This window comes from Aptenodytes patagonicus, chromosome 1, assembly GCF_965638725.1.
Source record: "Aptenodytes patagonicus chromosome 1, bAptPat1.pri.cur, whole genome shotgun sequence".
NCBI classification, from domain to species: domain Eukaryota; kingdom Metazoa; phylum Chordata; class Aves; order Sphenisciformes; family Spheniscidae; genus Aptenodytes; species Aptenodytes patagonicus.
Genome location: NC_134949.1, coordinates 67,880,178 through 67,895,916, shown reverse-complemented (window position 1 = coordinate 67,895,916; position 15,739 = coordinate 67,880,178). Strand labels below are relative to the sequence as shown.

At 38.7% G+C, this 15,739-nt stretch overlaps 1 protein-coding gene across 3 annotated transcripts in view; it reads right to left on the bottom strand.

Moving 5' to 3' along the window:
* AMN1 (antagonist of mitotic exit network 1 homolog) overlaps positions 1–15,739 on the bottom strand; it is a 26,409-nt gene extending 10,670 nt beyond the window's left edge. For 2 of the 3 annotated variants that reach the window (XM_076340641.1, XM_076340633.1), the window contains exons 1-4: positions 15,618–15,739; positions 8,585–8,717; positions 4,778–4,922; positions 2,330–2,547 (exon numbers count right to left, since the gene is read on the bottom strand). In XM_076340641.1, coding sequence (XP_076196756.1) covers positions 2,330–2,547; positions 4,778–4,922; positions 8,585–8,717; positions 15,618–15,679 — 558 coding nt within the window. In that variant the 5' untranslated portion in view covers positions 15,680–15,739. The remainder of the gene's footprint in view (positions 1–2,329; positions 2,548–4,777; positions 4,923–8,584; positions 8,718–15,617) is intronic. The other variant, XM_076340649.1, reaches the window with a different exon arrangement.

Below are 15,739 nucleotides of genomic sequence, written 5' to 3'. Positions count from 1 at the left end.
TGAATGCTATTGTCTTGATGCTTGTGAGTATAAGGTTATGACAGCGTGAGAGTTGTCCAGTTTTTGTATTAAAACAAAGTCCCCTCACTTCCCTGTACGAGCTCACAGTAACCACTGCTATACTATTACTACAGTGTTGCAGTATTGTCTCCTACTCTATTCAATACCTATGAGCATTGCCTGTAATGCCACATCTGCCCATCCTCTTCAAGGGATGCACTCTTACATTGGGGATAAACCACCTGCAGTTAGTACCAAGCCACAAATACATCAGCTTCTTGGTACAGATCAGTTGTCACCGATCTCTGTATGCATCTCTAGCAAAGGCTTACATAGCCCAGTACCAGCAGTTAAGTACATTAGCAACCCAGCTCTGTTCTACACGAGAAGTGTCTGGACAGATAAAATGGCTAACCCACAGCACTCCTGCTTTTGCCAACACATTTTGCGGAGAACTAAACTGTCCCACACCCTACACAGAAAACTGCTGCAGTTTGCACAGCCCTGTCAGGCAAGATTCTTCCCACAATTATTTGCCATACACCGAGTCAATGAACATTTAAGAGGAAATGTACTGTTTAATTAGTGCGGGGATTTGGACTCTTGAGCCTGTGTTTCTACCTGTTAACGCTGCTGGGATTTAGGGCACACTAGAAGTAGAGCAGTAAGTACATGGTTTATATATAGAACCTACCTCCTCAGAATGGTAACATAAGCATACTGGTAAGTAAACATAAATAGATTTCTTACGCAGTCCTGGGCCGGTGTAGCAGAGTTCTTCAGGCCAAGCTTCCACTCACACTCTGTGTGTATACAGGGGACACAGAGCTACATCTCCTTCATAGTCCAATCCTTCCCTTGCCTCACCTGCCCCATTTCTTTTTATTTTTCACCACTTCTATACCTTCCACTTACTGTACTTCATCATTGCAGTCACCAGATAAGCCTATTTTTAAAATGGCTACATCACCTTGAGGCATTTGGCCCCTTGGTAGTCTAGCTCACATCTACTTCCTTGTTCCTGCAAGTGAGCCGTGCCCTTCTTTGCCTGTTCATTTATTTCTAATGTTCTCACTGTTTTACACACAGCTTTGCCAGTTCCAACTTGATATTTTTACTATGCATTCTGGCAATCAAACACAAGAATATGGTTAGGCCTTGCAATCTCTACAGGCATGTGCCATCCATAGTTTCTCTGCTTCATCTTAAACTTATTTAATTTATATCTGGTATATGTTTCCATTTATTTTTAGTCAGATGAAATTCAGAATTCTAGTGCATTATCATGATACGATTATCAGAAAGGAAAAAAAATGTGGAAACGTTTAGTTACTCAAGAAGCTTCCATCTCATTTAAAACATACAGGGAAACTTAGCTATTTCACATGAAGGAAGAGAGGGGCAAGGGAACAAAAAAGTAATGAAATAAGTTGGAAGAAACAGAGTTAAATGATAATAATAAAAATCACCAAAGAAAATATTAAATTACTTTTTATGCCCTACTTCTGGAAAAACTGAAAGGAGAAGAATAGCATCTAAAATAAGAGCCTGCTACGTGTTTTCCAGATCTGACACTTCATTACGAATGCTCTGTGCTTGACTCACATTCAACATGAAGTAATCACTCACCATCCCAGTCAACTGAACGCTACACTTACCGCAAAAAATCCTTTCCCCCACTTCATTATCTTACTGTAATTACGAAGTATGTTACAGTATTGCTGTTGCAGCTGATTTCCCCCTTCTCATGCTAAATACTGTTGTTAAATCCTCTTACCTGCCCTTTCTGACATTTTAAATGTCGTTCTTTCCATGCTGACTCCATAACATAACTCTGACAAGCCATTCAGAAAGCAGTCACTCTTGAACTAGAACTAGTTATGGAGTGTTTACTTCTACTAGGGGCTTATATTGTTTGACATCCTATATTATTATTATTCAGGTCAGTTTGTCCTAACTGAAAGCAGACAATAATCTGTCCAAGATTCTACTTTCTTTAAATGAAGTATTTTGTATTACTTTACAACTTGAAAAAAATGATTGCACTAAATAAAGATACTGAAAAAAAAAATCTCCAATACTAGGTAGATTCCAATAAAAGTTTATCTTTGGTCCACAATACATGCTGTAATACCAAAATATGTATTTATCTGGTTACCAAGATGCAAAAATATATCTTTCCTTTTCCTTGAGAGGAAGAAATTGTAAGTGAATTGTGGTCCTAAATGTTCTCAAGAGTAGAGTTAAAAAGATCCCCTTTCAATTTTATCATGACAATCTTAAAAAATAAACAAACAGAAGTAAATTAGGCAATTGCCACCATAGTTACCTGAGTAGATGAAAAGTCCACACTGTGAAGAAATTTGCAGTTTTCTCCTAGTGCCTGCAGAGATGCATCCATGATGCCTGAACAGCTGCCCAAGTTCACTATTTGTAGGAACTGGCAGTTGAGCGCAAGAGCAAGAACTCCACTGTCAGTTATATCGCAGCACCTTTTAAAAGACGCTTCACGCAAGTAAGGACAGGATAAGGCCAGCGCTATGACACCTGTCAAAAACCAGAGCAATTTAAAGAATTATTCATTTTTTAACATAACCACCACGCTGAATCCAATACGCTGTCCCCTGATCATTGGCTGTTCAATTTTCATCTCATGCCATGCCAGCAAGACTCTCTACAAGGAAATAATTTTGTGGTTGGTTTCTTTTAATTCAAGGATGAGAAAAAGGAAAATTACAATGAACAATGCTAGAGTTGATAAAAATTTCTAAATGCTGAATTCCCTTCCATACTGCAGAGGGGTACCTGAGGGATAGTATATACATGAGGTACCACCTCAGTGAGTGCATGAAAAAAAGCCAACAGCTTGAAAGCAGACTGATGATAGTGCTAGGTCCCACTGACGGTGCAGTGAATATCAGGCAAAAAGCAAGGTAAGAGGTCATGTCCAAGGTCAATTCAAGAAATCAGAACAATAGTTCAGAGGCAGGACAGGAACCAGGTACACCTACAACACAGCTCAGCCCAGGACTGAAGGTCCATGGGCAGCTGGTGTAGGTGGGCATGGCAGGTGAGACCCTCCATGGCCATTAGGGTCTGTTGGTGCCCTCAAAGCCCTGACAGTTAGTAGTAACCAAAATATTTGCACAGAAGTGTCTGAAGGTAGTCAAAATAAAAGTACGTGAACTACAGATGCAATTCGCGAACGGAATTTATTTGGAGGATGATGGAGACATGATGATTACAGCGGTACAGAAAATTACATCACTTCTGGATAGATAGAAATAAAAAGTTGAATGTCATTAGGATATGTTACTATGTAAGAACTTCAAAGAAACATGGATAAAATAGTACTTGCTTGGGTCGGAACCACTTTGCAAAGAATCATAGAAGAGACAGTAGTGGTAGTTGAACTTGACAGAGAAGTAAGTACTACTGGATATTGTATTAAAGGACACGAAATGTTCCACATGCAACCTACAGAGAAAATGTTTCCTGGTAATGACAGGGCTCAGATATTTCTGGATGTGGTAGCCAGCAGGTTTCTTAAAAAACAAACAAACAAACAAACCCAAACAAGACACCAAAACCAAAAAGAAACCAACCCCCCCCCCCAAACAAACCAAACAAACAAACCCCCACCTGTTACTGAATTAGTAAAAGGTAACACTGCTTTAAAATGGGGTGGTTCTGGGTCTTTTTTTTCTGTATGTAATTGAGATGAGTGATGAAGAACTGTTCCAGCTTACATTAAAGGCTTCATAACCGATTCTCAGTTTAAAAAGGGCTCAGTTTATAAGTAGGAAAGTTAGTAAAGTTGGATGGATTAAGAACTTGCCAAAAAAGAACTAGATTTCCCAGTTTTAATTGCAAAGTAATCAGGAATCTCTATCCAAATAGATGAAAAGTATACATAAAGAGCTCTAGGCTTAGCTGGTACCTTAAGAACCGTACTAGAAATCAGTGGACAGATGAAGGCATGGAGGAAGACCATCGCAAACTAGGGTCAAAAAGTGTAACAATGAGGTGACATTGAAAATAAATAAAATCAAATTTTAAAAGTTTAACCAATTACTTAAGTAAAAAGATAAGTGTATCACTATGTAGTGGTAAGAAAATACAAACCAAGACTGATCTAAAGTACAGTATACATTAGCTCAATACTAAATTAATATTTTGCCTCAATTTTCAATAAGGATGAGTTAATGATGGAGCAAAGGAGTAAGTGTAATCAAAAGACAAAACAAAACTTGTGGGAAATAAAAGAATTAAGCTTACTGAGTTTTAAGCTAATAGCTCCTGATACAACTTGAAACTGGAGGTTAAAAATAACACCTGAAATCCTGAAGTCCTAAAGCAAGTCAAGACTTAAGTCAGAGAAGACGCTCTAAGCTTATTTAATAACAAATACATTTAATTAAAAAAGGGGAAAAAAGTCATTTAGGAAATCACAAGCCTGAAACTTCAACCCCAGTGGTACTGGTAAGGCTCTGGAACAAGTTTTGAGGAAGGAATAATTAAGATGAAGTGAAAAATATGATCAAATGTTTAGCAAAGTTTTACCAGAAACCTAGCATGAGAGTAACCTGATAGCTCTCTTTCATAAGATAATCAGTGCTCTAGGCTATAATTTACACCACTGAAGTAACTTTTAATTAGTATTGGTGTGGCATTGGGGATTCTTATTTACTCTAGATATTTTTTGCAATTTACTCCAATCTAACAAGAAAAATAAAACAGAAATAAGATCCCAGTTATCTGCGCACAGATAACATACCTTCTGAAGTGATTCCCAGTCTGTTTTCTTTGCAGGAATTTAAGTTGATTTTTTTCAGTTGCTTGCAGTTATAAAGCTGCAATAATGCATTATCTGAAATATCACAGTCTCGGAGGTCTAGAGACTCCACAGCAGGGTGCAATACCTGTAATGAAAACCTACCATTTCAGTCAAACTCTGCTATGTCATAGAACATGCATATTTTTTTCTAAAATACTTGTAGTGTTAGACATCACATAGAACTTTTAAAAAAATATTCACTAGAGGATGGGGTTACCAGTCCTAGGAACTAAAAACTCTAAAGAAAATATGGTATATTTGCCGCAGCAGTACATCTCCTACAGCATGAACGGTCAGTTTCTGTGATCACATCTACAGTAGGAGCACATTAACACTACCATTTAAACAGTGGAATTACTATTTTGCTGGTACAGTTGTTAACACCAGTGCTTCTGCCAGCACAGATATGTTTACCAAGGAAAATACCGTCAAACTTACTAGCACAACTTTGATGGCAGAAATCTGAAGTGTAAAAAAATATGACTGTGATCAAAACTTAAATCCACTGAACAGATAAGGGTAGTATTTGAAAGATATTTCGCCCCAGAGTATTGTTCTCACCTACACACACACTCTTTTTCTCATAAACAAGCAATCTCATTATCATACCATGAGGAGGTACCAAATCCTCATTAAATAGGATCTTTCACTCCCAACAAGACCACAGGTTGGAGTTTTTGTGAAATCTTCCCCAAGAAGACATTTATGAAATTTAGACCCAAAGCAATGGAAGGCCTCACATTTTAGTAACAATAGCCATATATCTTACCTCTAATTTAATTTTCAAGGATTCTCACTACTTTTTAATAAATACCGTTTATAGCCCCCGCTTGTGCAAAAAAGCTGTACCTTTGCTGAGCAGTCCTTCAGACCAATAGGCAAGCATTAGATCAGGTTTTCACATTACCTTATATTACTCCCTTCAGGTTGTCATTCCCTTCCTTAACTCACAAGGATAAAAGCATATGGTAAATTTCCATAAACGAGCAAAGATTACAGCATAGCTGACAGGCTTGTTAAAGGCCTATTCCTTTCTCAGGTTCACCATTCTAACAGGTACAATAAAGATATTGCAAGGAATACTGTTTTTCTGTTTTGCAAATATGGAAGATGCTAAAATCTTTACTGACAAAGTCCAATAAGCTTTTTGAAAAAAAGCAAAAACTTCTAGTAGATTATAATTGCAACCTTTCTGCAAAATGAGTGGCAGACCTCAGACAGCTTTGACAGCTTTTTCTCCCCAAATGCTAAAAGCCTCAAATATGTCTCTTCATGCCACAAAACCACCAACATATCCCACAATACACTTGTGAGTATTTTTCACAAGATAACATTCAGCTCTTATTTCACTCATGTTTCTGAATTCATATCTATGGAACTAAAACAGCCAAACCCAGAGATGACGTGCTTAAAGCCAAAGTGACCATCAACATTTACGGAAGATGCTTTCCCTGACTGGCGGCTTTCTTTCACAATTTCAAACTGCCTAGGACACAACAGAAGTGAGCAAACTGCTGGTTTTGAAGACACATGAGAAATCTTGTGAGAAAAGGAACGATTAGATGCAAGGAAGTCTAAATGAGAAGCAACAATACTATCAGAATACTGCCTATTTAAAGTAGCTAGAGGATTAAGCTTCCCTAGCCCATGATTCTTCACACGCTCAGGTATTACTTAGAGGTTTGCTTTCTATCGTTATTCAGATTCATATTCACTGAATGCATATACTAAAATCTAATCTATCTCAAAAAAGATGGAATTTTAGATAGAGTAAGGATTGTTTGGGTGCAGAGTACAGGAGATTAAAGTATAGACTTGTATCCTGTGTACACATACTGAATGGCTTTACAGATCTTTATGGTAAAAGTGGGTTGGAATAAGGAGTTCAGCATGCATGTCATGGAAGGCTGCTCCAAGCAAAAAGCAGAGTAAGGAAAAAAAAATGCATGATAACACAAATCTGGGCAAGAACAGGGAGGTAAGAGATGAAATAGAAGTTTATACATAAGTGCAGGTTAACAGAATTTCAACTGGAAGAAATTTAACTTTAAGCAAAATGCTTAAACAACACCAAAGGAAGGACACGCATAAAAGCAAATGAGATAGCATAGCCTGAAAAATTCCAAGAGAATAGATCTAGCCGCGATACTGTGGAGACTATGAAATAAAAGGGCAGGACAGAAGCAATAGCAAAGAAAAAAATTCCTTATCCATATGGAAGACTAATTGAGACGTTGCAAATGTGTCACACATAGAATACTTTGGTTATATATGATGTGAGCAAGAAATAATAAGAAGAGCTAAACAATGAAGCCATTTTTGCTATGCCAAGCAACAAGAATATCTGCAAGATGAAAGAACAGGAAAACTGAAGAGCAAAATGGTATGGAGAAACAGTATGAATTCAGAATCCAAGAGATGGCTAGCATTTTTTTAAAAATGCAAGTGAGATAAACCTGGAAACTGTTAGCAAAGAAAGCTAAGGTACAACATGGCCAAGAAAAGTGATGACAGCTAAGGATAGAATTGCAGGAAATTGCAGGAACAGAGAAAGGAAAAACACATGAGAAAAAGAACCAGAACAGAATATCCCAGTATCAGATGGAAAACAGGTTCCAAGAGAAGGCATTGATCAACTGCTGAATGAAGACAAAGACAGATGAAATTTTACAAAGAGACAGAGGAAAAGATTGTAACTTAAACTCTCTAGTTTACTTCCAGACTAAAGATATCCTAATAGGTTTTGTGCATTTATACACACAGAATCCTATGGTTTTAATTATATACATCTCTTAGGATGCTTAGAAAGGGTTACTTACTGAAAAGATAGCCTAAACCAAATTTTGTCAACTCAAATTGTCCAAAATAAGGTAAATGAATAAGACACTGATTTTTACTCAGAGACTTATTTTGTACAATAAAAAAATGGTGCATACTAAAGATAAAACTTTTTGTTCATAAGTTTTCCACAGTATTTCTGATTCTGCCTCTAGTCTTGGCTTCACTATTCTGACTCTGAGAAACTGATACTATTTGCCTCTTCCGAGTTACAGGACAAAGCAGGAATGAACAGGGAGTCATTCATTTTCTGTTTCACCAAGGCCAACCTTTAGCTTTCCTCAATTCTCACGCCTCCCTTTGACGCTAAACGAGATAACAGCAGATAGATAGAAGTGCCCCTGACTTTACAGCTAAAGAAAAGTCATTAACTGGTTTCATTTTGAAACACTGACACACATCAGTGAGCAAAACAGATGAGGGAATTTGAACTATCAATTTCTAGCCCTAGCATCATCAAATTTCAAAGACTCAAGATTTAAATAAATTATATGGAGATCATGTGCATAATGTCAATAGAACATAACAGAAAACTAACAAGTTCCTGAAATCTTTTCATTACTAAATTATGCACTATCTTCTTGAAACATACTACATTCAGGAACAGACACTGGTTTGCAATAAAGTCCAGTTTCCCGTTCTGAAAAGGCATAATATAAGTCAGCTGATTACACAGAAGTCAATTATCACTGAAGGCAGAACATTTTTAATTTCTTGTCACTACAAACATAATCTTATTACTACTAATACAGGACTATTAACATTATGAAGTTTAAGAAAAAAACCTGTAAAGACATGGACAGAGTAAGGAGGCCTGAATTTATCTGCTGTCTCATGTAAACAGTTTTAATTTAGTTCATCCTTGTGTATTAACTACCACAGACAGAATAGTTTTGAATGGGTTCTTACCTCACTGATATTTGAATCAGTTATTTGCCCTTGCCTACTCATTAATTTAATCAGTTTATCCTTTATGTTGGGTGGCAATGACTTAATATCTGCAGCATATCTGGAAAGGTGCTTTGTCAAACACTGAAGGCATCTGAAATAAAGGAAAGTTACAGTACAGTCAAAAATAGGCATTACATATTAGAACTAGAACATTCAAACCACAAGATGTCATCTTCTGCATCCAGCTATGCCGCCTTCAAACCTTATCAGTTCCGGCTGTTCCATGCTACCACCAATTCAGTTATTGCCCTTTGGGGTCAATCAGCTGATCCTTCTGTGCAAGTGTTCCCCAATCAACTGTAGGCAAAAATTGTAGCCTTGTTCACTTCGATCACCAACTCAGCTCACAAAATGAGTTTGCTGGTAGTACATTTGCGAGCTCTAAGAAAAGCCTTTTCACCAGCTAAGCCTCCACTCAGTAGACAGTAAAATCTTTAGTTGGGACAGCTAGTTCCAGAGAAGGGACACCTCTCTTTCACCTCAACATTAAGGAGATATTTTCAGATGCAGTATTTTGTTCACTGTCTAGTTTGTAGTACTCTTTTAATATGAATTGTGCTGCGTAACCCTGTGCTCAACCTTTTTAGCCTTGTGCTTAAAACTAGATCTAATCACAGAGGATTGTCACCTGAGGCAGAAATTTGTCTGTCTTAGTGGGGTCCAGGAAATCACTGATCAACAAGTTCATGGTCCTACAAAGTAGATTAGACAAGATAACTAGTGGCCACATGGAGAATATCATACATAGGGGAAAGTGAACCCATGTGGATATTTACAAGGTATTCAAAAAGCCTCATCAGCAGTGGTTCTTCAAGAAATTAAGCTGCTCTGGGATGAGAAGGAAGGTTTTCACACAGCTGGTTGAAATCCTATCACAATCAGAAACATTGATTGGTTTGACTCAGTATAGCCATTGTTTTTTTTTTTTTTAATAGCAGTATTTTAGGTCTCCTTCCCCTCACCCCTCCCGCATGCTTATTCATCAGAATGATTTATCAACCTGAAGGAAACAGCCTGATTATCATATACACCGGGCTAGAGATTTTGAACTAACAATAATGCCAACATACGCTGTATTTTCTATACATCATAAACATCCTGCTCTCTGGACATCTTTAGTATTCAGGGTCAAAATTGTTTCCCTGTTCCGAGCAATCTGTTCCCTTTGCCAGATACTGAAACTTGACTTAAAGTTTCCATCATGAGATACTGCTGCATGAGAAATTGCAAACATATCTCAAAGACGCACAGGGCTTAAGCATTCATCTGAAAAGGAAGGACTAGGCAGAAATAAATATTAATAGGCCTACTAATATCAGAGAATGGTGGGTGATGCTTTAAGACGGGATTTGAGATCCTAGAACTTTATCTGTGTGAATGCAACAAAAAGGGATCATTTCAGTACGAATATGTTGTTAAGAGACTCCAGATGCAACACAGCTTTTTGGGAGAAAACACGAACAACTTTACTTAAGCAAAATAAAACAGAGATCAGTATTATGCAGACATATGTGGAACAGTACCCAGGTGGAACACCTGAAATAATGGTTTTCAAGGTCAAATATACAGAAGAGTATTTACTTATGCAATATTGAGTACTATAGAGGGACACTAATCATGCAATCCTATTTTTTTAAGATTCCTAAGGCATTTTAATGTATCGTAGGATACAGAAAATGTTAATGTCCCAACCTCTGCAACTTTAAATTACAATCACAGGCTTACTGAAACAGCAGAGACAACTCCGGGAAGAGTTTATGAATAGCTTCTAAGCATCCTGAGCATGCTGACCTTCAGAGCAATCACCACTCGCTAATATGGTAGAAGACAACTGCTGGTCCTTAAGGAAGGAATTGCAACTCTCTGAAGGGAGATTTTATTATCAAGAACCGAAGTCCCTAGGTAAATGAGGAACATAAACTAGTGAAGCTAACCAACATCCAGAGATAACTGAAAAGGTAACACTGTCATCTAGGAAATGCCAAGACTTTAAAAAGGATTACACTACAGCAAAACTAAAATGGAGGGAGTTGTAATGGGGGAGGAAGGGTAACTCCTCACTGTCCCCCTCTGGCTTAGAAACCTAACATGAGTCCGTATAAGTGATGGAGTTCTTTGAATTGGAGGTTCTATTATCTATTGATCATAGCTACCTAAATTAGATTCCCTAGGCCAACTTTTCTTTTTAAATCCTGTCCTAAATTTTGAAAGAAAACATTACTGTCCTACAAAACATTTTGCTTTTGTAGAATGAACATTTTTCCATTAACTCACCCTACTAGTAAACTCAGAGCAGCTACTGTAATTGTGCAGTAACTCTCTCTACTGTAGTTGGCCTCTATACTTTTATGTGATCTGGATACACACAGCAATAACTAAGATTGGTAAGTAAAGAGTATAATGCATTCACCTGGCAGACAGATTTTGTCCCAGTCTAACTTACTGAAAGAAGCCATGAATCCTGTTTTTCATGGACAGGGAAAACTGAGTAGTGCTTTACTCCTGTAGTGACCTGATAAAAGACCATTCCTTCTTGCAACACCCCCAATTGTTTTTTCCCTGCTCCACATTATCAGACTTGTTACACCAGCTGTTTATAGTTCAGAGTTGTCTTCAAAGTGTCAAATGGCATCCTCATTTGTTCCAAATGTGTCAAGAGGTGCAGAACAGAAAAAGCCTATGATCTTTAACCTTAAGCTTTATGACAGGGTGAAGGCCTTAGGACAGGGCAAATGTGTATATTTCCAATACATAAAACAGAGATTAGATCTTTATGACTAATTTTTCTACAAATAGTCTAACTTACATCAAGGTGCAGCTTATACATAAGTTATGTCACATGGAATAGAATAGCAGAACAGATGTTAGAAGTAGGACACATCAGAAGAAATGAACCAGAAGAACAGATACTAAAATAGGTTTAATGGCAAATAACAAAATAGATACATCTTCCTGCATTCTTTAGGGTTGGATAATTTATATTCATAGTAAGACCATGAAAGGAAGCTCTGTTTTGAAACTGATGCTCTACTTCTCTCCTCAGTTTTTGTTCATGCAGATGTACCCATCTGCAAATGTTCTGATGCCTTTGTAAGACCTTAGTTTTCCAAGACACTGACAGGTCAGGTAATGCATTAGTCTGCAATAGGCTGGCCACCTGTTAACGATACCTGTTACACAGGAGCTATCTATCAACGACACATGGAACAATCAAACCTAAGCAATTCCTAACTACATACTCTTGTGACGACCTACATGTGCAGCACACTTCTTTATCATGTAGTGACAATCTTAATTAAAACACCTTTAAATTTGATGTTTCATTTGTACTGCTCTAAGAATCTCCTTTTTGATGGAAGAAACTCTCTTGGTTCTGAGCTTATGTCTGGTCATTAACAAGTCAGCTTAAAACACCTGCCAGGGCTCTGAGAGATTTGTAACAGCAGCCTCCTACAAGTATGAGAGCTAAAGCCATTATCTGCCCCAGCTGCTTTCTCCACCTCTCCAGCAAGTGTTGTTGCTGCCAGGCATCCACACTATTTGGCAGGCCCTGCAACTCCTACACTGTCAGTTTTCAACCAAGCATAATTATATAAACCAACTACAAATTTGGTGTACCTCAATATGCTGGCCTTAAAACTGCAACAGCTAGGAGTGCATGTGTAAGTTGATCATTTCTCATCCTGGGAACAATACCTTCAGGAAACAGAAGCTAATATAAGATATAACTTGGAAAAAAAAAAAAAGAAAAAATAATTTTTCTAAATATTTCTAGTATGATGCTCTTGTGCATGTGACCTTTGGAGTGCTAATTTCTCTTTCGGGGCATGGGGCAAAGGCCAACAAGCGGCAGACAAGCAGCAGAAACACCTTAATAAACACTTTCTGTTAGGTTTGGAGATCTTAAAAATAATTACTTTATTAAAAGGACTACTCCACACACTAATAGATTTGTTTCAGTTTTTAGTTTCTGCTGTAAATTCTGCTAGTTAAACAGTAAGTCTAAGGGTTAGTATAAGTAAGAAGCTTGAAGTGCAGCCTGGCATAAATAGATGGCCATCACCTGCTTGGTGTAAGACAAGAAACAATACACTAAAATTACACACATTTGTTAAGAAGTTGTGTAATTATTAGTTTCAAGTATTAATCTTACTGGTATAATAATTATATTGTAATATTAATATAGAAAATCGCTGCAGCAGTACTAATAAAGTAGTGTAGAAAAGATTAGTAACCAATCAAAAGTAGAAATTGTTTATGGTATCAAGCGCTACAGTACACATAGCAGAGAAATTACTAGGTCTAAGATTTAAGGCTAATCATGAGAACATAAGAAGGTAGTGTAATGCATGCCTTAAACATCATTTTAACAGATTAATCATGCACAACAAAAAACGTATGGGTACTGTTTTAGCTTTGCAAAAAGAGAAAAGTTATTAGCAAGACAGAACCCTTCTAATTAATTTCTATTAGCAGTCCAGCTGTCATTACACACCACTCTAACCAAATGTAAAGTCCAAACAGAGGTTGAAAAGGCTAGTTCCACCCCGTCTTGTCTCCCCAGCCACTTTTTACTGCGCCTTCCTCATGCTGGCTCCGAAATTCACAGCTGCACAGTGAGCTGTTCGGCATCTAATCTGAATGAAAATTCCCGTGACTAAGACTGTGAGGTCACAAAAATAATACTGCCAAAACAAGTGGCTGAGGGCAAGGGGCAGCAGCAACCTAGAGTTAAGCCAAATTAGATTTAGCGTATAGCCACAGCTCTGGAGTCCCTGTAGAAAACTTTTTTTCAGCAGAATCTCGTCTGGCACCAGAATGCCACCAAATCACAGCAAATTAAAACTCATACTGATTAAAAACTCCAGAGAAGTTAAAATATTAAGGCTCCATAAATCTGAAGGGCAGCACAGATTTAAGCAAGGAAAGAAGCAAGACTTCCAGTGTGGAAGCACACTAAAAAAACCCACTGAAGTTAGCACAGCATAATAAGGGCACCTGTAGCAAGTCACTGCAGAAGACACTGTAACGAGGAGACAGTGATTTCAAGGAGAATCCGGGCAGAGTTTAACCACAGGCCTTGGTTGCAGAGGCCTGTATGTCAGCATGAGTGACCACTGCGTAACCTGAGCACACACCATGATCACCTTTAACTCGTTCCCCTGGAGATGTGTAAGAATGCAATGTTTTCACCATACCTCAGTGAATGCTGGATGAACTTGGCTGTCTGACTGTAACAGAGAAGCCTGTACATGGCTGTGACTCAGTACATGTACAAGTAGATTACACCATCTGCATTCTTTGTCTTGTCTTGAGATTAAAAAGCAGATCTACATGTAACGTTCCTTTACTTGACTGCAGAAATGAAGAATAGTTATTTACTTCTAAAAGTCTTGTCAAAGCTCTAAAGACCACAATGAGTGTGAACCTCACCACAGACGGGATCTGTGCAACACGCTGATCAATGTGAAGGGGCTTGCCTCATGCTGCAATAGCCAGGGTCCTCAGCACGAGAAGGGACGTAAGATTGCTATCACGTTTTCTACTACTGTTATTCTTTATGCAATAAACCAGTTAACTAGCCTTGAGAGCCCATACCTTTCTTACTGAGATCCCAAATGAACCAGCACCTCCTCAGTGCAAAACAGCACCCTACCTTTGGCTAGGGTGAGTCAAAGAGACTTTCTGAGCCTTTTGGGGGGCTATGTGTGCACCTACCATGTGGCTGTTCCCTCTTCTATGATGGATGCCTATTGAGTCATGTGAATGGGCAAGCAGTCCTTTGTCATACAAGGGCACACACTTCAGTTACATGCTAAACACATATTTATCATATGACCCCTATATTTTGTCCACTGGGTAAATGAACTTTTCTGGCAATTCATCCTGAAGGAGGCAGATTGTCACCATATACTGTAGTACATAAAAACAGTTGTATCTAAAATCTTAATACAAACTTAAGATTAATTTTTTTCTCTTGAAGATACTAAATGGCTAATGCAGCCATGCTTGAATAGGGACCTGCAAATCTAGACCAACTACTTAGTTCAAATTTGCAGAAAATACTCCAAAACCAATGCAGATACATGGAAATCGATGTGAGCTATGCCAAATCTTCTAGTTACATTTAACTGTCTCTTGCCACAGAATTTTAAATTTAGCTTGAGAGAAAAGCTTATTAAGGTTAATCTCATTCTTTTCAAAAAGCTGGTTGATATTCTCAGAGTACATTACTGATCTGCAGTAATTTAAATTCATTTAAATTATAAATGTTTTCACTGTTATTGTACTTTATAGGAAACAATAAAACACCTATTGGCTACACCAGGGCAACTATAATCTTATCTTCAGTGCTTTAAAAGACGAATAGAAGTCTAAGACTAACTGTATTGTTTGTTAGCTATTTTTTTTATCTGCCAAATCAAATATTTTATCCCTATGCTGTCTCTAATTCCCTCCTAAACACAAAAGAATTTGACATAATGAAAAACTCAAAGCAAAACACCATTCAATGGATTCACTGGGGCCAGATGAAGCCAGGGATCCTCAACGATCCCTCCACAGCCAGATCTGTCGGGGATCATCCTGTTGTCTACCTGCCAAACCCTGTCACCCCATCAAACCCTGTCGCCTCTGCCAAACCCTGTCACCTCTCCTGTAGCTCCTGCTGAACTCTGCCAAACCCTGTCACCTACCCTGCCACCACTATCAAACTCTGTCAACTACCCTGCCACCACTACCAAACGCTGTCACTCACTCTGCCATCCCCGCCAAAGGCCTGCCAAACCCTGTCCCCTGACTAAATCCGTCCTCCGGGCTCCCCCATAGGAGTGCCCCGCGGGTTGCCTCGGTGACGCTGCGTTTACTCGAGGCCGCGGCCCCCCTGTAAGGGCAGCGGTCTGACCCAGCCGGCCGGCCCTGAACCCACCGGACTTCCCGGAGGGAAAGGGGGCCAGCGGGCACAGAGGGAGGGTGTCGGGGCGGCACTCACAGGTCCAGGAGGAGCTGGACTTCCTCGCCGGCGCCATCCCAACCGCCGCTGAGGCGGCTCATGGCGGCGGGGAGCAGCGAACGCGGCGCCACCCCGACCCAACGGCTCCGGGGGACGGTGCC